Raw genomic sequence first — 23509 nt, 5'->3', positions numbered from 1 at the left:
GAACGAGTTTATTTTATTTATGTGGTGTTTGTAAGAAATAAACTTTCAGTCGTGAGTAAGCTAACAGTACATCTTTCTGCTTCGTCCTTACTGGTTCGTTTGCGCTGTAAGTAAAAATGCATTCCATTAAAGCCGGTGCCACATTTGACAGGATGTTCGATGTACCACATTGCATCGGCAATGGTGACAGAATCGTTTTTGCTTTCTCATAATGAATGCGGCCAGTAGATAAAATGTGCATGTGCTCGAAGAAAGCGATTCAAGCTTTTTTTTTTTTTTGTACAGAAATGAAGCATGACTGACTGTCCTGTATATCTAGATTTAATTATACTATGTAATTTTGAGGACTCATTAGAAAATGCAGAAAGCTTCATTCCACCCCTTTCAATTTCTTTCAATAAAGCCTGCATTGTCTTTCGAAGAAATTGTGTAAATGACGTTTATCAACTGTGCACTATAATGCACAACTGAGGGAAACAAACATAGTCAGTCTATTATGGGTTAGTCGGTCCGTATTTTTGAAACAGAAGTTAGTGAATACGATGTGTACACGGAGAAAAGGCGGATGGGCCACACTTTGGGCTCCAAACTACAATTAGTCGGTCGAAGTACAGTGCTTGTCCCATTCACTTTGCTTGGCATATTTCTCATTTGCTTTAACCACTGCTTCTCAAATGTGATGAAAGCAGGGCAATAGAACACAGAAATAGCGAAAGCCAAGTCAAGTTTGACCTCACCTTGAAAAGTGACTCACTCAGCTTGCGCCTTTTCTGTTCACCAGCCTAGAAAAAAACAAGAAGAAAAACCAGACAATTGCTCCCTTTATGCAAAGACAACGTAATTACTACTGTATTTATTTTCCCTGTAAGATAAATACTAGGTAAATGGAGATGGCCTCTTCTAGCTGTCTCCATTTAGTACAGTGTTTATTATTCACTTGCACTACAAGCCTTTTCCAGGCTTTTAAAGGGACACTAAAGGCAAATATTAAGTCAAGCTAAAGTGATAGATTAGTGCTCTAGAATCTCTAAGGCGCCAATATTATCGTGACCAGAGCCTTAGTAATCGAGAAATTGAAGTAAATGCAGGACACGATTAGACACTTCCCTGGGACATTCAAGTACTTGCCCGATGACGAAAGCACTCCTTAGTTAAATTCTGGCACCAGTACTCAACCACTCATTGCAGAAAACATCCTTGTATTGAACTATAAGATGAAATAAAATGCTACTTGTCCAATTCTATTTCATTTTTAGAAAACACAACTGAATTTACCCTTGACAACGATGCGGGCAGTCGAAACGTTTCGTTTTCTCTCGACTCTGCGCCGTCCACGCTTTCGCATTTCAGTAGTTCCGTTATTGCGTAGTCCTGCGCTGGTTTTTGCGGGCTTGCAAAACTAGCACAAACTGTGAGTAGCAGAGAATTCCACTTCCATGTGATGTCGCGGGATGCCCAAACAGCCTACGCCACTTGACCAAAAAGCAGCTGCAGCGCCGAATTCACCGCTCTGTCTTTGCTCGGTACCGCCGTCTGTCAGGCGTTGTTTTACTTACCGAGGGCAGCAAAGGGCAGCAAAGGGCAGTGGTGGCGTATGCAATGTCACCACTCCCCCGGTCAGATGGCGGGAGATTTGAATTTTGAAAAAGGTATTCGGATTCTTCAGATGCAATCTTCTCGTATCATAAGTATTTTCTTGGCATGAAACAAGCATTGTGAGGTTTCTGGAGTGGTATTTAAACAGTCCATGCCGACTTAGTATTTGCCTTTAGTATCCCTTTAAAGGTAGCAGGTAGGGACACACAAAGCAATAATCATAACAAGAATTGTAAAAAAAAAAAGCAAGCAAAACAAATTACCAAGCCCATGCTATGCCTGAATCTTTTCTAGTCTGAGCACTATTTTATCCACTGCCACCGTCTACCGTGTCTATCCCTTGCAATTCATTGTTTGAAGTCCGGTATTGAAAACGCTACTCATATCAAAGATGTGAATGCAGATGACAAATACACTTTTGAGAATTTGGCTAGAATGTGAAAATTGGCGCTCTAGGATAAGGAGTGCACACAAACTCATTAGTCACTGTGTCAGTGCAACGGAAACAAGGAGGAACAAGCGCAGGACTCACCGAGAACTCCATTATGGAGTTTTGAAGGTCCCTCAGGAGGCTGGTTGCGTGATCACCATCAGCTTCACCAAGGTGACTGCCGCTGTCATGAAAAATAGAAATTACACAACACGATCATCTCTGTGATGCAGGCAGCGATGATAAAATGTTATGAAAAGCCTAGCAAATTGAAACATTATTGCTATCCTAATCAAGATAAAACAACCGTTTCACGATTGTTGCCAAGCGCCAACAATGGGTAATTTGAAAACAAAAAATCATGGATACACAGCAATGGCAGAAATGATAACGTGTGCGAGGATTGCCAGAGGAGTACTACACGTTCTTTGGCTTGCTCGCGTGAGTTAGAGTCCCATGCTTGTCACCACTGAAGCAACGGAACATAACCGGTGGTAGTGGCAAAACAAGAATCTTTATGCCTCTGTGTTAGTAGCTTAGGTAATGGACTGAAACAGTCGCATGACTGTTTCATTGCTGTATCATTGCCATGACTGGAAATGATAAGCAGCAATGCGGCACATGTCAGCGGTACTGCGTGTGCGATACATCACCTCAGTACGTGTGCTCAGCAACACTGCACGTGTCTTGATCATTTACAAGAAATTCAACAGCCCTGTGGCGTTTTGTTGCTATGTACAATCGAGTGTAAAAGTTTAAGGACCACACAGTTGACCCTAAACTTCTTTCTTCTTCTCAGTGAAGGCGTAAAGGATGAAATCAAGCGTACTGCCCACGTGCGCCTGCTTGACCAGCTGTGCTAGAAGATTTTTCTTTTTTTTTGCATATCCCATGGTCTCTAGACTTTTGTACTCGACTGTACACATCACGCCTTCACCTCCACCGTCACCAATGTGCACGCCTGCCTTGTAGTAACAACAAATGCCTCTCAACTTTCAGTCGTTCTAAATATTCTTTCAGAACTATCTCTTTTATGGCACTGCAGAACTTAACTTGCTAACACAGCTGAACTTTCTCTTTAGCGTCTATTTAAGCTAGGCATCAAATCAAAATGATGCTCACATCACACAAAGTCACGAAGATAGAAGCATAGGAACACAATCTGGTTAGCCCTAATTCGCTCATGTTTCATTTGTCCACGACAGTACCATATAATAAATACAGATAGAGCATGTTGCACAGATCGCTATATCATAACAGCTAACATCCTGCTGAAGTGGAATTTATGTTGCCTTACGAACAATAATGGAGAAACCACATAAACAGGAGTCAGCGTTGCAGCTCTTCCTTTTTAACCAAGAAAGTAGGTGAAGTAAACCATACTTACTCTATCTTTTCGGACAGTTGAGTAACAAGCTCCTTCAGCTTCTGGACCTCAAGCTCAGTCTGAAAGACAAAACAATATATAAGCATGAATTGATTAAAAAAGTTCAAGGACGATAACAAATCTAGGCTTGCAAGACTCTTGGGAGGAGGGGGGTTAAATTAAAGGAAGCACTAATAGGCAAATGTTGAGAGGTTTTCCTACTTGCAATTTTTTTTTCACATCTCGTTTAAAAAACTTGGTCAGGTTCGGCACGTGTTCGGCATCTCAACTGAGTTATCTATGTACTCATGGATAACTATAACTGCATTCTTTCTACTACAATTATACAATGCGCGTTCACAACTCAATCATTGTGGTGTTACAAATTTACTTTACATCACTGCCTCTTCTCACAGCAACACTTCCAGTTTCTTTGCACTGTAAAGTTGAGTAGGCTCACAGCTATTTGCCACAGACGTGCTGTTTCACATCATTACTCTTGTGCAAAAGGCAGCATGACTTAATTAAACGTACTTCTCAACATAGAATTTTAACACTGCACTCACAATGATGAGCCGTTCAGAGTTCTCGCCAAGCTGGTCAAGTGCACGGTGAAGCTCCCCGCTCAAACGCTGATTTTCGTTCTCGAGTTCTGCGTTGCGTGACAGCACCAATGCCAGGTCTTTCTTAGATTCACCACCATCTCCCCCGGCCTCGTCGCCTCTGGGCTGGTCTCCTCCGTCACCTTGCAGCGTCCGGCATCTCATCAGCTCAATCCTTGCTTCCTGGAGCTGCAGGTCAGCATAAGCAAGAAAATACCTTACAAGGGAGATAACAAAACAGAAGGTTTTGACGGTGTATCCGCTAACATTCTAGGCTAGAGATTTCAGTGTTGCAACAGTAGTTGAGGATGGTTGGTGTGGGAGTTTGGGGGAGGGCAGTGTCAATTAGAATAGCTAAGGCAAAGGAAAGCTGCCTCCAAATTATGATCGACAAATGCTGTTAGGCTTATCTTGCGAAGGTTGAGATAATATGAAACTTCCACACCTGTAGCATCCCTAAAATGTCCCTACACGAGCAATAACACATCTCTTGACCCGTCCATAAAGGGAAAACTCCAAAAACTGCATAAGAAGACTGGCAGACCCATGTGCCCGACTTATTAACTTATTTATGCTGAAATGTGACGAACATCAGACATCTCTTGCTTTTTCACATTTATACATTTCCCTAATTATGTCAGCAACCTCAAGATGCGTAGTCTTGTTTTTCATACGTCTGCTTTTGTCCATTTATTGTTTATTGTTAAGAACATTAACTCCTTAACAGTTCTGGAAGAGCTCGGCTACTCCAAGCCCTCACATCTCCAAGGTGGTTAGGACGAGTGCTGCTCGTCCTTGCAGCAATTGTTCTCTCCGCGAGTGTTTTGCAGGAGAGAAACTCGTCCGCAGCTTGATTTGTGTTTAGGTTGGCATTTCGCAGCACGTGCCTGGTTATTTCTTCTACATCTGGAGCATGTTTATCATGCAGCAACCGGTATTTCCAAATGGCGTCCGACGGAGGCAACGCGTGTGTTGCCAGCCCGTCTTCCGGAAAAGGGGGGCATTTCTTCGTAGTCTTCCTATGATGATGGTTCAGACACCGAGGTCTACATCACTGTAGGAAGCGAAGGCAAAAGTGACGATGACTGAGTTTAGCAGCTCCTTGGACAAAGAAGACAAAGGCAAGCTTGCAGGACGACATCACAAGTTTGTGTCTGGACTAGGATTGATGTGAACAGCGTTTCGCTCCACTGTATCTTTCTTTTCTGTACTCCGCAAGAAGTTCACCGTAAGCTCGCCAGCTGAATTATACAGAGTGTTTTCTAGAAGAGCTGATTTTCACGATAGTCGATGAAATCAATCAAAATTCTCAAAATCAAAATACTCAAATGCTCAAGACAGCGTAATCCCTATTTCTGAGCTGTACCACACTCTGCTAAAGCTCCCTTAGCCAAACAACATCCTGTTAGCATGAGCAGCTTATGTGATATAGACAAAAAAATTCCCTTCCACAATTTTTGTTGATTACTAGAAGGTGGTTGGGGCACTTGTACTATGGCATAGAATACACTTCAGTAACCAACTTTTATTCATTCTATGGGTCAATTATGTTTTGCTGCCTCAAAAACCTACTCTTTATGACAAGGCTTTTGCAAGCAGCAATTAAAAAATAAGAATTCCGGGTAAGAAATTTCTGGATAAAACAAAACAGTTAAGCGTTAAATGTTGCACATAGAAGGGTGACTTGCCTGCTGACGAAGCTGAGCAACCTCAGCCTGCACTGGATCGATGTTCACAATAGGCTTATTCTTTATCTTCCTTGCCCGGTCTGCATACCGCAGGGTGTTCAAGGTTTCCTCCAAGTTACTATCTGCTGGGCTAACGCAGGCAATCATCACAGTGTGGCTGTTGCCTCCCAAGGAATCTATGTGAAAGACAAATGGATTTGGAAGAAACATAACTCCAAGAAATTATGCGTTGTCATGGTGTAGTTATGGCACACAAGCAGAAACGCTATCCCAAACAATGAATTATATAAGTAGGACTGTTTTAGAAGGTAGACTTGTGCCCACGAAGCAAGGAGAGAATTGCATGTTAATCACAGCAGCGAGCATGATCAGCAGTTGTCAAACCTAAACTGTGAAGTCCAGCCGCTGTGTACACATCTGTCATTGCACTTCTATATTCAAAAGCCGATAGTGGTGCTCAGGTTAGTCGAAGTATGTACTACGGCACTTGCGACTAGTGTATGACCTGATTAGGATTAAAAAACTCCTGAAAGAACTCCCTACCAGTCATTGAGTACATGTTACATGTGAGCACAGCATGTTACGCACCCTGCAGCAGACGTGTCAGCTTTGAATTCCGATACGGCACATGCGAATTGCCATCACAGAGGGCACTGATGACATTTCCAAGCGACAGTAGGCCTTGATTGATGGTGATGCCTGCACAAGGACAAAGAAATAACAGTAAACAAATCTTTCCATTTCAGATATAAAAAGAAAGCAGGAAAGAATAGGTATTTGGAGAGTGACGGTGTCAAAAAACAGCAATTTTTTAAAATGCATTACCTAGGACAAGACATTCCGAATCAAGCCTAAGCTTGCTGTAGACACAAACGATTGCAGAGTTGCGATTTCAGATTACGATAAGCAGTACAAGAAGCAGTTGGCAGATGTTCACATGAGGTGGCATCAACAAAAGCCACACAGAAACAAATTTATTAAAAGGTTACACATAAGTGTTAGCATCATCACTAATGTGGCAAGCTTGACTTATCTTTCAAGGCTGCCTTCCCTTTTCATCGAACTTGCAAGTTTTTTGTGGGCAGTGCACAAGAAAAAACAATGTTAAAAATTTAGAAAACCTCAATGTTTCACGAAACATGCCACTCCACAACACTACTTATCCCTTTCAGGCACTGTGGGCACAATGAACGAAAAGGTGCATCAAAAGCAAAAGCCCTGATCAAAATTAATGATATTTCAAACGTCTAGCATACATATTGAAACACTTCCGACTGGACCAGTGGTGCAAGTTTGAATAATATATGCAAGATGTTTCAGTAAAACAAGTTGGAAGGTAGACTGTCAGCTGGGTGTTTGCTCTCAGCATCAGTATGTTGTCATATAACAGGCTCACTTCGTTCACTGTTTTTTCGATGTTTTACATCAGGCATATATTCAATGGCTAGACAGGTGCTTTCCCAGTATGCCAGACATTAAGTATTTGAAGCTGTCATATGTGACATTCGTGCAGAAAGTTCTTGCATGTAGTCTACATCAGCTAAACTTGTGAAAGCTCACTGAAGAATTTATCAGTGAAGTGCATAAAATCAATAAGATCAATGTAAAAAAGAAAAAAAGAGTCAAGCCAGTGAACCTTCTTTGAGCCTTTCGCCAACTGCTTTGGTCTTTCCAGCCCTTTCCGAGCCAGCGAGGTCAACCAGATGGAATTTCGCCACCATTATGGCACCACCACTGGACTTCTCCTGCTGCTCCACAGTCAGTGTGAAGATTGCGTGCGAACGAGATGAGCGCGCGTTCATGTTGGTCGAGGCGGTGCTTCGACTTGCAGAGCCAACCTCCAGAAGACGGATTGTCTCCTCGGGAGTGGTCACGTTCAGCTCCGTCAAGTTGAAAATCTGTGAAGCAAGAACATTTTGCAACCGGATGCTTGAGAACGACCACCTGTCAACACAATGCAGGCTGACAAACATGCACAGTGATATCTGCTTCAGCCATGGTGTACAGATTTGTGTATGTGACTTGCCTTTGCTGGTTCTGTCCACTGGTGCAAAGGAAAAAGAAACCATGGGCATAGAGCGTTGGGTGAAATGAATTTTTTTCGTACTCTGTGGGTCCGTTTCACCATATTGCGCTATGTGTTGCTTAAGCGGACGACATTGCTGAAGGCATTACCATAGTTGACATGATGTTCAACGTGTCACACTCTGTCAGCAATGGTGAAAGAATAACTTTTTCCTTTTTCGCAATGCTTGCAGCCAATAACCAACTCGTGCATGTGCTGCGAGAGCCTGTGATGCAATTCTTCTAATGCAATTGGCATTCGAATACTTCGCCCACATTTTAGTCTGTGTGCCCATGTCTAACCGTTTTCGCCCGAACTTCAATTAAAAAATATTTATAGCTACGTGACTGGATGGAACCCGGGTCACACAGGTTTCCTGAAGCACAGGAATCCGATGCTTCAGTGCACTACGAATGCTTGCGGGGAGGGAGAGATTAGTGGTATCTTTTGGGCCTCTATGTGTTGTGGGGATGCGAGACTCTCACGCATCCCCTGATATGCTGTTTTCCCGCACGGCTCGCGTGGCCTGGCGCCCGCGGCGGTCGGCGTGGTACAAGCGCGGTGCGAGAGATGGCGCGACAGTCGCGCCGCGGCGGGGTTACTCGGGCGCCGAGGGACAAGGTGCTGGCTTTTTCCCGGCGGGTCGGCGAACAGCGTGGACATTCCGCGCGCGCTGCGACCATGCTTCTGCGAGACCGCCTCGCGTGGCCGCCTTCGAACGCATGACCGTTGGCGTGACCGAACACGCGAACGACCAGGCGTTGGGATCCAGCATGGGGCGAACATATTCGCTCGCAATGCGGTCACGGTAAGTCGGACTTCTAGATATGTCGCGCGCCCATCGGCATGTTTTGGGGATAGCAACTCGGCTAGCAGGCATTGATCTATGAAAGGTGCAATAAATGCCCTTGTGATTGTTTGCACTACTGTGTTGTCGTTCCTTTGTCCCAAAAGTACGGAGGAGGAGAACCCCATATCTCCCACAGTGTTGATGGAAGCGCACTCCACAGATGCATATTTGACTGATAAAAGCGAGAAGACGCGCTATTCTAGCTGACAATGAATAAATGTTTTAGGCTTGAAATATGCGCCTATGCAATCATGCCGTAGTTCATTCCAAGTCAGATATGCTGAACGCTATCTCTGCACTGCCAGCTGGACGAAAGAAAAAATAAACTGGCTGTAGCTTCAAAACGAGATTCAGTGAAGCTTTCTTTGTAGCACCTTAACATATACATACCGAGTTCCGTGACGGCCCTGTGGCGCATGCATGTTGTATTAATGCAATTAACATTATTAGCCTACTTACCCCCACTACAGATTGTAAATAAAAGTCTTCAACACGGTTTGATGCTACACATTGTTTCAATGATAATGGCATTAACATCGACAGACATTGTAAGATGCATTTTGTGGAATTTTTTATGGAAAGAATGTAACATGACTGACAACAAAAATTATTAAATAAGTATGTAAAATTGAGGGCTCACTATAAAATGCACCCATTATCCTAGCACAGACTTTCTTTCACTGCAGAGATGACATCCCATGCAAGTATACGCATAATATTTCAGGACATACCACATTTGCTCAAGTAAGGCCCCGCCTTGTGTAAGGCCCGCATCCCCACTTCACAGTGCGATGAGTTGAAAAAAAAAAAAAAAGGCCAATCTGTGCCGAATCCAGGAGATCGCAACAACACCTAGCAGGGCTGACCCAGTCCAGATCGATTGACAAAAAATAGACATGCTCCAGCAGAAAGTACAGCGGAAGCTGGGCCCCACATCTACCCGCCATATCAGACAACACCTCAAAAAACTGAAAACAGCCGAGCTACCTGGCCAATTGAGAAGTTACGGCAACGCGTTATCGGAGTTCCGGTGAAATCTGTCTCTTCTCAGCAGATTCACCACAAGTTTCCCGTACATACGCGCGTGCTGGTGAATGCCCGCAAACCGCTGCAAAATGGCGCTAGCCTGCATCTCAAAAACCGGTCAGTGACTGTAAATGTGTTCGCAGTTGGCCGCCAGTAATTTCATTTATTTGTATAGCAGTCTGGGTATAGTAGTAGATTTTAGTGAGTGTCCATAAGCCTGCCTCGTGTAAGGCCTGTAGCTCGCAAAAATTCACAAAAAGAAGTGCGGGCCTTATAAGAGTAACTGCGGTATGTTCTGCTTAGTTGGTGGAACCTTTGTGGAACAAGGTCAAGATGTTCTACTTAAACACATGGAACGAAATTAACAGTGATATGTAGTAGGAGTGACAAGAAGCTCCACTGATTTTTGAGCTCCAAGCGTCCCACAGCAAGCTGACAAAGTTTCAGTGCATTCGGTGCGGTGGAAAAATTTTATTCCAATTTGTTTTTGTAACTAAGTTGAACTGTAGAGTAGTCTGGCAACGCTGAGTGGCAATGAAACGAATCACACCCCAGGAAATGGCTTTTTTGAAGTAAGAGAATGCAATGTCAAAGGCCATGCCTTTGTGTACTGCAAGTACAGAAGCGATTGCAGAAGCACAAAATACGTCATGATTGCCATGCATTGTTTTGTCTGCGTGCGAGCCTCGGCAGTCTGCTGCTGCTTTCTTTCACACGAGTGAAGGGTTTCTGGTACAATCCAATGGCGACGCCTGTGCTGCGCATTGAGTGCCAGAATGTGTGGAGCAAAACATCCAATGTGGTTACCAACTGTCAGAACAGACGACATAGCGATCGCCCCTCATTTCCTGACATCACACAGACCATGCCAAAATGGCCGTTGCTATTGGTGGGAGAGATTTAGAGGTAGCGATTCCAAATAGAAATTTCAAATTAAAATATGCGCTGAGAGCCCGGTGTTTCTGTATGTGGAACCATATTGTGCCCTATACTCTCTGTTACAATGATAAAACTGAGAATAGTCAGACAACCATGTCATGGCCCTACATCCGTTTTACATGGGTTCAACTTAGTAGAACATTCTGCAGACATGTTACGCTTAGTGGAACCTATGTGGAATGAGACGGTGTATAACTGACAGAAAGCCCTATTAGATGTCAAGCATAAATTCAAGCTGGGTGGATTGTATGATCCTTTGGCCCAAAATAAGTTTGCCAGATCTTCACTGCAGGCAGCAGCGAGTTCCACTTGCTCGGTGGAGCTTGAGGTGTGATGGCAAGATTGACATTTTTCCACAGCTAACCGTTGTTCTGTCAAAGCTACAAAACTTATTGCCCACCTAAATTTGACTTCGCAGGGCTAGAGCTCACCGACAGCTTTCTTCAAGATGTGCAATTCAAGTGCACATAGAGCCTGTTCACAGTCTGGCTAGTACAACATGCCTACACAAACAGTCACCAAATTTCAGGCAAACCAAACTTAAGCTCTATCTTGTGACACTCTGGTGTCAGTTATTAGTGGGACGTTGGCTCCTTTGCAGACTATGCGACAAAAGCCCACAGAGACAGTTGTGTTCTTTCTTTTTCTTCTCATATTTCGCACCCCTTTCACCATTACAGTGTAGCAAATTGGAGATATCATTTGGTTAACCTCCCTGTCTTTACTTTGCTTTTATGTCTCTCTCTCTCTCTGCTGTCAGTGTAGCATATAGTGCTGTTCACAGAACAAACCTTTATGAAAAGAACATGTACATGACAAATGATCAAATATAGTAAAGCAAATCAGAATGTTTCTCAATGATATTACTATGTAACAAATACATATATGCTTAAAACAAATATTGGATATATGGAAGGTATTGTTGTGCTGGATGTGACTTCATTAAAACAAGGCTCAACGTTAGTACAAACATGCTTGCTAAGAATCAGAGTGGGAGGGAGGGAGGGGAGACATCCGGTGGAGACAGAACTACTCTGTGGTGGAAATGCATCGGCACTCCATGATGTCAGCACTAAGCATTGGCAAATGTTCTACCTCTGATGGACTGCTTAGCTTCAGTAACCCAAAAGAACTGGCATGTACAGCATCACACAGTCACAGTCCAAAAGAGGCACTGCCACTGTAACATTTGCTAACCTGCAGTTACATTAAGCACAAGAGCTCACGAGACATCCCCACAAAGGAATACCAAATTACAAACCACATGGCAGTATGCACTAAGAAATGTTTCTTTGCAGCTGATGGCAGTACGCAGATGACAGCTTGCACTAAGAAAAGCTTCAGCTTTGTTTTCACACAGTAACCTTTTAACCTTCTGCTACAGTGGATCGGATATGGCATTCTACTGCTAAATTTAACAGCCACGGGATTGGAAGTGTAACCGTCTAAAGCCATGTCAAGCCATCGAAAAGCAAAGTAGTGGTGTTCTGCAGATCAAATTTAACCACCTGTGTCTTCCCAACCTCAGCTATGCAAAATTGTGTAGGCATTTTTAAGGGGGGACACGGGTCTTTGCGGCGAAAAAATCGCGAAAAAATCGATTTTTTGAAAATGAAATTTTCGAATTCTACAGCTAATATTCCTTTAATTCACCAAGTTTCGAATCTCAGGGACGAGTATTTCGTCCGCAATATCAATTTATAACATCACTGTGAGCTGAATTCCGCGCAAAAACAGCCCTTTTTATCGCGGCGCGTAGCTCTTTTTCTATGCGCGCGATCGCAGCCATCTTGGTCTCGTAGGAAAGAGGAGCCTTCCTTCTTTAATTTCCCGCCAAAAGTGACTCCGTCGGTACGCCAGTGACGTTGAAATCCGAGGAAGAAAAAAGGCCGAACGCGTGATCCGATTCGTTGACTAGCGCACGTGACCAAAAGCGCGTGCTGTGGTTGGCTGCGCGAGGTTCCCATCGTCTGCTCCACTCCGCAGGCGAGGCGACGGCGCGTCTCGTAGGTTTGTTGGCACATGCCGAACGATGTCCGATCCACCGGGGAAGTTCGGCAAAACGAAGAAGCGATCAGCTTATAACTTTCAAAAGCGCTCCATTCCTTCTGAACGCATCGAGAGTAGCTCGCCGCCAACCGCAAATGATACCGAAGCCGCGGACGATGACGAAGTAGGCCTAGCCAGCTCACAAATGAGTGAAATCGTTACGGACAGTGGCCGCGTTCGGCGTGACGCTGCAATGTCGCGGCGTGCGGATTTTTTGCAGAGGGAGATGAATGCTCAAATAAACTTCAAGTTCTTGCGTCAACGCCAGCAACAAAGCGGGTGTTGGATTTGCTCACTCGCGCCGACGGCGCTGCAGCCGCGCCAGTCGACGCCGAGGCAGGCTTCGCTATCCTCAGTAGGACTCCGTGAACGCACTGATGTCGTTTGTCAAGCGCAAGGTGTGCGGCGGCAACGTCGCAGGAGGCAAAAGCGAACGGTAATTTGGCCTCGCCATAAAGATCGTTATCACGTGCGCGTGTTGCGGCGATATCGCGTCGACGTGGAGCTCGACCCGCGTGAACGACAACCTTGCCGCGCGCGCGATGCAAGCCACCGGGAATCGGCGAAAGGTGCCAAACGATGTTTTTGCCGCATTTGGGTGGCCGTGGTCAGGCCGACTACATTACTGGTGGCTTTTAGCCACTTTCACTGCAAAATTATTTCTGTACTTTTGATTAAAAATGAATGTATTCCTTTTTTCTCGTTTTCTCGAAACGCCGACTTTTGACTTGTTGCTGATTTGCCGCGGCGATACCTCTGCCTTCAAAGCAGATAGAGCCATAATTTTTGTTGTGGCTTGTAGCTGAGTGTGCAAAGTACACAATGGTAGGGTCAGATTTTGGAATTTATGCTTTAAAAATTTTCTATTCTGTTTTAGAACAGACAGTGGGGTAGCCACAATTCGGACAGTAAAGATTGAATTGCTATAAAATTGCTAATATTTGATGTATCAAAATAGTATTCCTACCATTGTGTTCCTTATGTTTTCTAGTACCCAGGCATGTGCCAATATGAATTTTGTAGCGCATTTTTTTCCCCTTATTGTTTGTGCAAATTATGAACAATGAATTTCATTTATCTTCATAACTAAATGGCCTATTGGAAAAATAATTACATATTTGAAATCAGCACAAAAGTCTTAACAAGAATGGAAAGTTTCATGAATATTGATGGAAAACATCATTAACATTATTTGAAGAACAGTGTCCCCCCTTAAGCGTGCAGTCATTGGAATACAACCATCATGGCCAGGAATAACAAATCCCACCTAGTGATCAAAAATTAATATGGAGCCCTCTGCTGCAGTGCACTCAAACAGCAATCACCCACATCGGTTTTACTAGCTGATGCAATGTTGTAGAAAAGGAGTTGTGCACACGACAAAGCAACTTCACCTTTATGGCACCATTCTGGTCTTCTCGAATTTGCAGCGATTCTCGGTCTTGATTTTTAGAGAACAGGTCAAACACGTCTTCTTTGTATATCTGCAAGAGAGGTTAGCAACTTAACACTGAATAACCAAGGAATCTGAGTTCTTGAGCTAAACACAATCCTACATCATTCGCACAAACTAAAGGCCCTATGCAGCATTGAAGAAATGCGCTCGCACCACAAATGTTCATGTAAGAGACTAACTTAAATAGTCTATCAAACTGCAATCTGCAAGAAGCTGTACTCGGTGACAAGCTAAGCAGCCAGAATGAGCTCCGCACACAAAACCACACCACACTTGTCCCTTTGTGTCACCAAATACGCCACCTCATAAACTGCCTGCATGAGTCATAAATGCCAGTATCATTGCCACTCACTCCTCCGCAGGTGACCACAGCTATAAAGCAGGTGCAAATCAATGTACTCACCTCGAGGAAAGACGCTCTCACAAGGAAGATTTTCTCCGTGTTCGCCGAGATGTGCTTAAAGATATCTTGGACTGCCCTCGGGATGATGCCAGCATCTTCGGACCTGGCACAATTTGATGAGCAGCACGTGCCCATTGTAAATGTTTTGCCAGATCCGGTCTGGCCGTACGCGAGGATGGTGACGTTGAAGCCTGCACCATGGAATTTGCATTTGAAATACAGTACAGGCACAACCCTCAAGGATGCACAACTAAGTGTTAAAAGAAAACAGCAAGTGACTTTCATACATCAGGGGAAGATGGTGAATTTTATCAGCTCTAATCTACAGTCTTGTTGAGCTCTAAACTACAGTCTTGTTGATGGTTGGCAACATCATACTGTGAAAAGGCTTGATGATGATGATGATAATGTATGTGGTTTTTATGGAGCAAGGGCCAATGTGATAAAGCTTATAGGAAGCTTGGTTAATTAATGTGATTAGCATTCTTGGGAAACTTTACCCATTTTGTGGTATTAAGTAAGTAAGCAAGTAAGTATGTACGTGGTACAGCTGTATAGAACTTCTTTCATGTCACTCTTATATTAAAAAAAAAATACTTCAAAATTTATCAAGTGAGGGGAGGAATCGAACCTATGTCACATGGGTTTCTCAAGCACAACAGCCTGATGCTTTAGCACTGTGTCATGAATGCATGTGGGCAGTAAGGAAACAATTCTTAATGTTCATGTGCACCATGCATCTTAGAGGCTATGTGCGAATATCATGGCTGCGCCGCACTACATTGCAGCCGAATGTCATCGCCACTAAGCCATTGCAACCTTGTGTCACCATTTTGTTTTGCAGATGCAGTATAGTAGGATTGATTGTGAAGCCTGCTTATGAACCTTTACTTGTCTCGCTTGATTCTGCACAATACCATGCACATTTCTTTACAACACTGAAGAGTTTTCTAAATATATAAATGGCTCGGATTAGGGCTGCACAATTGATTAACTCTACCCTAAGGAAGACGAGTTGCGTTCGTCAAGCACTTACTTGCAAAAAAGACAAATTACAAACCCAACCAGTCCAGTACCATTTATTTCTCATCCAGCCCTCAATATGACTTGAGCTCGTCAGCTGTTTTGTGCATGTCTTAAAGGGATACTAAAGCGAAATAATAAATCAGTTTAGACTAATGAAGCATTGTTTGAGAACCCTGCAGGCAGTCATTTCAAAAAGATAGTTTGATTATTAGATGAGAAAATGAAGGTCCAAGTATCAGTATTTGAATTTCGCGCCTAAACCCCAGCGCCGATACGTCAGCGTGACGTCAGGGATTCCAAAGTATATTTTCGCATTCGGGCCGCGTTGGCTGAATAAAAGTTCCCGAAACTTGCCATGTTTAATATTTGGTTCCTTTAGAACACAATATAGTCAATCTGTACCACTATATATAATTGGTAGGCATTAGAAGATGCCATCAAAATCCACGACGTCACAGCCCCCAGGTGCGGGAACTTAAGTAGGCATCGCCACTCGTATTTCATTTTTGCGCTTTTTCTGGCTTACCAAACGTCTTATCGTTGTAAGAGTGGTGTTTTTGGTGTTGTAGAACGGTAATTTACTGATGCAGAAGAAATCATTTTTCACTTTAGTGTCCCTTTAAAGGCCAGGTGGTGCAAGGAGCCTGTGGAAGAGTGAAGTTGTGAACATACTTTTTTGTTTTGTTGTGATACCCACCAACTATTTCAAAATGGCCTGTTCTGTAGGACAAGTGAACGCTCCGAGTCATGTTGAAAAGATAAGAAAGCGTAGTGTTTCGGAGAGTTGGCTTCCTATAGTGACAGCAATCTTGCAATACAAGGCATTGAGCAAAAAGAGAATAAGATGAAAGCAGGAGCCAATGTTTCGACAAGTAGACTTGTCTTCTTCAAGGCAAGGCCTTGAAGACAAATCCACTTGTCAAAATGTTAGCTCCTGCCTTCTTTCACTGTGTTCTTGTTTTGCTTATTGTTTTGAATTTCTATCTCTCACGTTCCCCCTGTTTCCCCTGAATACAAGGCGTTGTATGTTGAACCATGTAAATAAGAAAAGTGAAAACATGCTATGAAATCCAACTTCGTTGCAGCGTAAAAAAGTTTATAAGCTTCAACTTTCTTCACAAACTTTTCACTTGGTTTTGCTTTATATGGCCAATAGAATTGTTTGCATGCAAAAAGAATTATTTTCTTGCAAGTTGCTTTTCTTTTTTTTTAGAGTCCTCAAAGGGTTACCCTCTAATTAATCAATGAGTATATTCACAATAAATTTTTTGAAGGCGAATAATCAGCTGACATCACATGAGCAAAATCAGGCAAGTATGAGGACGGGAAGAAGGGAACCACAGATCAAGCACCTGTGTGCACGTTTGTGAGGAGTAGGGGCAAAAGCCACCTATGCGCACAGCACTTCAAACAAGCAGGACAAATGATCGAGTGAATAGCCTAATTGCAGCTGGATTAATAATTACGTCTAAGTGAATGGAATGAATTCTGGGATATTACGCACTGAAACCATGATCTGATTATGAGGCACACAGTAGTGAGGGACTTTGGATTAATTTTAACCATTTTGGGCTCTTTAACATGAACTCAATGCACTGTACACGCATGTTTTTGCATTTTACTCACATCAAAATGTGGTCCCATAGCAGAGATTTGATCCCACAACCATGTGCTTAGCTGAGCAATGCCATAGTCACTGAGCTACCATGACACTTAATTCCATCAGAGTTACATGTCTGACATAAGTACACTGAAGAAAGGTGTTGTTTACACGACACTAAAGGTAACTGTCTGTTCATGTATAATATTGTAATTTGTGTGTTAATTTTTTACGTTTATCTACTAGAATTACCAATCTTTATTTTAGCTCACGAATGCGAATCAAGGAATCCAATTAATCCATTAATTTATCAAGAATGTCTGATTAATAAGGTCAACATTTTTAAATTGTTGCTAGTGTATAATAAATTAACTGACAATAGTTCACTCACCTTCAAATACTTTAGGCAGCAGCTTAGACACACATGCATCGTATATTTGCACTTGGCTTGACTCCACTCCAAAAACGTAGTCATAAGAGAACGTTTTGTCTCCACCAAGTACAATACTCTGATTGCTCGGACATGTCCGAGCACAGGCTTGGCAGCCCTCTATCAATTCTTTGGACACAAGCGGCCGGCACCGCACAGCAACCCGCACTGGAATCACTTTGTCGGACTCCATGGTGCAAGAGATCTGCGGATAATGGGGACGAGATTATTACTAATACTATTCCTTTTATTACACCCTCGAGGTATTGAAGAGGGAAGGGGGCAAAGAGCACTTTCAGACTTCATCAAATGCACTTTAAATGTAATGGCTCACGGAAAATAGAGAACAAGAGCACGATTTGGAAGGTACACAAAATGCTGAAGGTGGTCATAGCGCTGCAGAAAAATTATGAGGTAGAGAAAATGGATGAAAGCTACAGCACATATGGAAATAAACATAAAACCAAAACTGCCAGAAGCTTTGTGGAATACAATATAACCCATTAAAATGTTTCCTTGAGGGATATGAGGTTTGTAATGGTGATCAAAGTGAGGTAATATGAAGGAAGTGATAGGAAGATGCAGCACACCAGATAAAGAAAAGCTTGCAGCAGAAGAATGGCCAGCTTCTTTTTTTTGCCAACCAAAACACTAGCTACCTGATTACCTTACAGCCACAGGTGGAGTGCACCTGATAGAGAGCGCTGACAGTGTTGAGTCAATCAACTTCAATGCACCTTATTGGTTTTTTTTTTGCGCTCATCAATATCACGACATCTTTAGTGTTTGAATTCGTGGCAACTTGGCCCTCTCAGTGGCTGCAGCAGTTTGCGTGGGGATTAGGCAGGTTCATTTGACCAAAGTCACGGCGTCGAGACGGGGGGGGGGGGTCTATGTAATGGGCCTTGACCCTCTCCTAGTGGGTAACCTTGTGCACACCTATGGACGTTGCCTTTGGTTGCGCATACTAAATACTGCTCACAGGGACGAAACTGTTGTGTCACGAATGTTTTCACCAGTTTTCGTTTTGGTATGGCCACTACATAACACCTTTAAGCCGAACCTCTGTAACATTGTGTCACACCTTGTTACATTACATTGATGTATATAATCCATCGTGTGTAATTAAACTTTCTCCACTCTCTGACTGCACCTGGTTGCTTTGGAATCGCCTGAGCTTGTTGTTTAGGCCTTCCCACCAGGAAGGCCAAACACACTGCAATAGAGGTGTTAAAGGGACATCCTGCCATTGGTTCTCTACATTTGTTTATTGCTCTGTGTAGCCATCATGAAGTGAAAATTCAGCTCTGGTCTTCCATCATATGTTGCTACTGTTTTTAAAATTTTTCACTGAAGCTGTTAAGGGGAATTTCACAGCTTTTTTTGTGCAGCGGTGTGCTCAGTATTAACCGTTAAAGAAAAGCCGTAGTCCCAAATTTTTGTTTTGAAGCGTAATTATAGACAATTACAAAATAAAAGTTGCCTTGTATCCTTCATACCTCTTTCGAATAGGCATATGCCTCCTTTGAATAAACGACTTATATGTGCATCTTTTTGGGCAGTAATTTGCAATTAGTTTTTCACATCATCTCTCATTGGCTACGTGAAGGTCAGCTAGGAGTTTATACAGCTAAAGATGTTAAAGCTGATCTCCATGAGAGCCGTCAGCAGCCAGCGAACAGACCCACAATTCTTCTGAATGGTACGAGAACTTCTGTTAATAGCTTGGCTGTCTTCAGTGAATCAATTGCTCAGACTGGCACACATCAGCGAGGTAACTCTTTCACATTGTCTATCCTCCATTCATGGGGGCTCTGTCTTGAAACGGAAGCCTTCTTGCAGAAGGTGTGTAAATGCCCCGACTAGCAGCTGTGATAGCCACTAAAGCCATGCAGTACACTACTTCACAGTGTTACTTCCAACTCACGTACTTGTCTGTTTCATTCTCAAATGTTCCTTTACTTCACACTACCATTCTCCACAGTAACATGACATACCAAAGTTCAATCTGCTACCCATCTCTAAGTTAAACTTTTTAAGGTGTATCTGCACTTGGTTCCATCTGTATACATGGCAACAGGAATAAAAAAAAAAGATTATTATAGCTGTCGCTCTTCAATAGGCATGTTTTGTGCGGTAACTGGGGCACATTCTTTCGGTTTAGTCCGAAAGTCAAATGTGAAAAAAAGAATACATTTCACTGGGAGCAGAAATTACTTTGATTTATCTTAATGAACTGTAGGAATTTTCTAATGGTACAGTTGCCTGGGTCATCAGAAACAATGTCTCGGAAGACATGTGTTGAAGCCATTAAGCCGGCAGGCACTAACTCGAAATAAATTTTGCTGGCAGCTCTTCCGCATTGGTTGGCTTCGCAGCCATCTCATGAATGCCAACATATCTGTGGGGTGAATTTATTTCCAGAATATTTCGCGGTAGCCGATAGGCGCTCTTTATACATTGATATCGGCTGAATAGCACTCTGCAACAGCCGCAAACGGCTGGGTTAACGAACAGAGCCCAGTCTCGCGCAAAATAAAGACAAGTGGCCGAGACGACAACTCACAGTATCCGACATGCTACCCGTGAACGACAGGCGGCAGTGCCCTTCACGATTGATGGAAGAGCGCCAGTAAGATCTTCCCACTAAAATTAACGGGGCGCGCAGAACGGCACCCGTCGCCTGCCTCTAGCAAACAGATTTAACTTATAAGCACTGTTTGCCGGTATTCTCTGGGGGGCAATTTACGGCACATTTTGCCGGCAAATAGACTATGAGGACAGAGCCTAAAGCACTAGTAATAGATTTTGTTGGTGTTAACCTGAAAGCCTCTGGCAGAAACGGACACCACGAACCAAAGAACTAGAGTGGAGCAACGAAGTGCTAACGGGCGTGACAAAACACTGTCCTCCGGGCACTTATGAACAGCTAGACGACGTAGCAATGAAAGTGCATGACTAGTTCGCAGGCGTAGCGCTAATACAGACCACTCGTACCGTACAGGCCAAACGCTCGTACAGTTCTTGTCTCCGTCCCTTAGCGAGCCGCACACGAACAACCTTTCAACTTGCACACCTCTTCATCATTTGCGGCCGGAGGAGGACCTACCGTCGACGTTCAGTCACCGAGTGTGGAAAGTGTGCTATGCCAGTGAACTGAACTGAACCTACTATGGAGGAGAACACGATTTTCAAAACTTTCACGCTTGGGAGGCTTGAGATTCTCCTTTTTGAACAACGAGTCTCACGCGTTTGTACGCTTGCCATTGGCTGGCGAGCATACGGTTGAGCCGTTGACTATTAACCCGCACTATAGTACTTTAAACACACACGCGCTGATGTACGTACACTAACACGTGTATTTTTTAAATTAAAATATCGTCTTAAAATATTTTCGTATGCGTTATAATTAGCTCAAGTTGTGACTGCAGCAGAGATGTGAAGTGTAAACAGCGGATTGTGGGATTTAGGCTCTGCGGTCCGGTGATCAGGCTGTTTCGCTTTCGGTTAGAAGAAGCGCGCCGCATAAAAAATTCCGAAGTGGCGCGAAAAAGGAATTGGTTTAAGCAAAGCACAGTATTTTACGGCTGCTTGGGAGACAGTTTCCCTCCGATTTGCTGGCAAGTGTTTATGTTGCGTTTCAGGAGATTTATTATCAGTGGCGTAGCAACGGGGGGGGGGGGGGGGGCGTGTGCTAGGGGCCAGCGGGGGGGGGGGGGGGTGACATATAAGTCTGAAGACACCCGGAAATTGTCGATATCCTCACCTTCCTTGACTACAAACGGGGGGGGGGGGGGGGGGGGGGGTGACAGAAGACCTATGGGCCCCGGGTGCCAGACGACATAGCTACGCCACTGCCTATTATGTTCTTGAGTTAAGCTCACGCAGATGACATCTCTGCAGTGACTCGAACAATGACGTCCTATCGACATTCAGTCAGGACATGAATATCCTAGGGATGCGTCGAATACGTCCCACCGATGTCTCTCACACGACCGTTTGGCCACATTTTCTGTCTCCTGCGGATATCCCTTGCATATCTACGAGGGATATCATGAGGGACATGATGCACACATTTTACGAGTATATGCCAGGGTCTTTGCTATAATGTCTAGCTATTACGTTCGCAACACACACTTGTAAAGAGCCGCGATTTCAGACATACGGGACGTGACGAAAGAGTGGACAGGACGAGCGGCCCTGTCCGCTCCTTCGTCACGTCTCGTCTGAAGTCGCGGTTCTTTTCCCGTTTAAACATGTCGAACCAACTGGCCCAAAGTTACCCCTTCACACTTGTAAAAGATCCAACGGGCACGCATCAAGAACAGATATATTGCGTGCACACGTTCCACGCGCACGTACGAAAGTACAGTATGTATGTATGTATGCATGTATGCATGTATGTATGTATGTATGTATGTATGTATGTATGTATGTGTGTATGTATGTGTGTATGTATGTGTGTATGTATGCATGCATGTATGTATGTATGTGTGTATTATGTATGTGTGTATGTAAACGGTTTTACTGAAAAAATATTGTGGCAGAAGCTATCAAAGATGACTGTCAAAGTCAGTGATAGCTTTGTTGTGCAGCCTGCTGCATATCCCCATGCCATCCGTGAATCGTGTAACCTTGAGAACATCAGCACACACAATTAAGGTGACAGGCTTGCTGCCAAACACGATGCCAAATGATGCAACACTGCATATCTTGTAATCACAGCGCCCAAAGTTGCAACTTGATCCACAGCAGCCCTTACTTACCCTAGTATCCTGGCAGCGGATGGGGCGCTTCATGGCTGGCAAACACTAAATCTAGTGGCCTTAGTGTGCGCCCTCCTCGCCTCCTAGTGCTCGACGTCTAGGTACACCCAGTGACCAACGTTGTCTGCTCGGCAAGGAAGCAGCAGCTGGTTGTCTGTCTGGGTTATACCCATTGACCCATGTTGTCTGCTCGACAGGACAGCAGCAGCTGGTTGTCTATCCTGGTATAACCATTGGCCTACATTGTCTATTAGGCAAGACAGCAGCTAGTTGTATGTTCGGGTATATCCTTGTGACCCAAGTTCGATATTAGGCAAGCCAGCAGCTGGTTGTCTGTCCGGGTATACCCAGTAGCCCATGTTGTCTGCTTGGCAAAACAGCAGCAGCTGGTTGTCTGTCTGGGTATACTCCGTGGCCTATGTTCTCTGCTCTGCAAGACATCACATACCTAGTGGCCCAAATCGACTCTTGCATTTTATTATTCAAGATTGGCCAATGTCCATCCAAAGTGGGTGAACTAACTGAAGAAAGCTATCGCCTTAAAACGTGCCTATAGCATGCAGCAGTACCTAGATTGCCACCTAACCAGTTTTCCACCAGCAAAACTGGTTTTTCCCTCAAGTTGCCAGGAGCCGAATCATCCTGTAACACCATGTGCTGGTTCTCAATTATAGGCTCCATGCAAGCACTCTTTAGGGCATTCATACAGTTCATACATAGCACACAAGTCGATTGTCACAGACAAACTTATTATTCAAGATTTTCTGAATTCCTTAAGAGGAAGCTTTAGCTCAGGTGCTGCCATCTAAATACATGCAAAAGGAGAATTCGTTTTTCTCGGCAACCACTGCACCAAATTTGATGAGATTTGTTGCATTTAAAAGAAAAACTTAAATTTTGTGACCGTTCGTGTTGAATTTTTGAGTTAGGTCGTCAATCTTTTATTAAAAATTGGCAAAAATCTAAAATTTTCAAAAAAGGAACTATCAAGTTTACAACTCTGTAACTCAACAACGAAAAATGATGTCACAATTCTGTGAATTGCATCTAATAGTACATCTATAGTGGACAAAATTGATATCTTACATATGAATATAAAAAAAATTTAGTAATATAGAAATAGAGCTCTTGCAGAACACTTGTAACCAATGTAACAAATTCACGTAAGATGTAAAATGACATACCGAATTTGTCCGCTTTTAATGATTGAATGGATG

At 43.6% G+C, this 23509-nt stretch overlaps 1 protein-coding gene across 2 annotated transcripts in view; it reads right to left on the bottom strand.

Annotated features, from left to right (window-relative positions):
- The window catches only part of Klp3A (kinesin-like protein 3A), a 67275-nt gene extending 46487 nt beyond the window's left edge, over window positions 1-20788 (bottom strand). Inside the window, exons 1-11 of one of the 2 annotated variants that reach the window (XM_055064223.2) lie at window positions 20515-20788; window positions 17488-17731; window positions 14471-14661; window positions 14006-14095; window positions 7319-7580; window positions 6271-6381; window positions 5683-5858; window positions 3959-4183; window positions 3414-3472; window positions 2129-2210; window positions 738-782 (exon numbers count right to left, since the gene is read on the bottom strand). In XM_055064223.2, the coding sequence (XP_054920198.1) occupies window positions 738-782; window positions 2129-2210; window positions 3414-3472; window positions 3959-4183; window positions 5683-5858; window positions 6271-6381; window positions 7319-7580; window positions 14006-14095; window positions 14471-14661; window positions 17488-17719 (1473 nt within the window). In that variant the 5' untranslated portion in view covers window positions 17720-17731; window positions 20515-20788. The remainder of the gene's footprint in view (window positions 1-737; window positions 783-2128; window positions 2211-3413; window positions 3473-3958; window positions 4184-5682; window positions 5859-6270; window positions 6382-7318; window positions 7581-14005; window positions 14096-14470; window positions 14662-17487; window positions 17732-20514) is intronic. The other variant, XM_055064218.2, reaches the window with a different exon arrangement.
- Between the last annotated feature and the right edge of the window lie 2721 nt (window positions 20789-23509).

The sequence above is a fragment of the Dermacentor andersoni genome, chromosome 3 (genome assembly GCF_023375885.2).
Source record: "Dermacentor andersoni chromosome 3, qqDerAnde1_hic_scaffold, whole genome shotgun sequence".
NCBI classification, from domain to species: Eukaryota; Metazoa; Arthropoda; class Arachnida; order Ixodida; family Ixodidae; genus Dermacentor; species Dermacentor andersoni.
The sequence above is the reverse complement of the archived record's forward strand: the minus strand, read 5'-3'. Positions and strand labels throughout refer to the sequence as shown.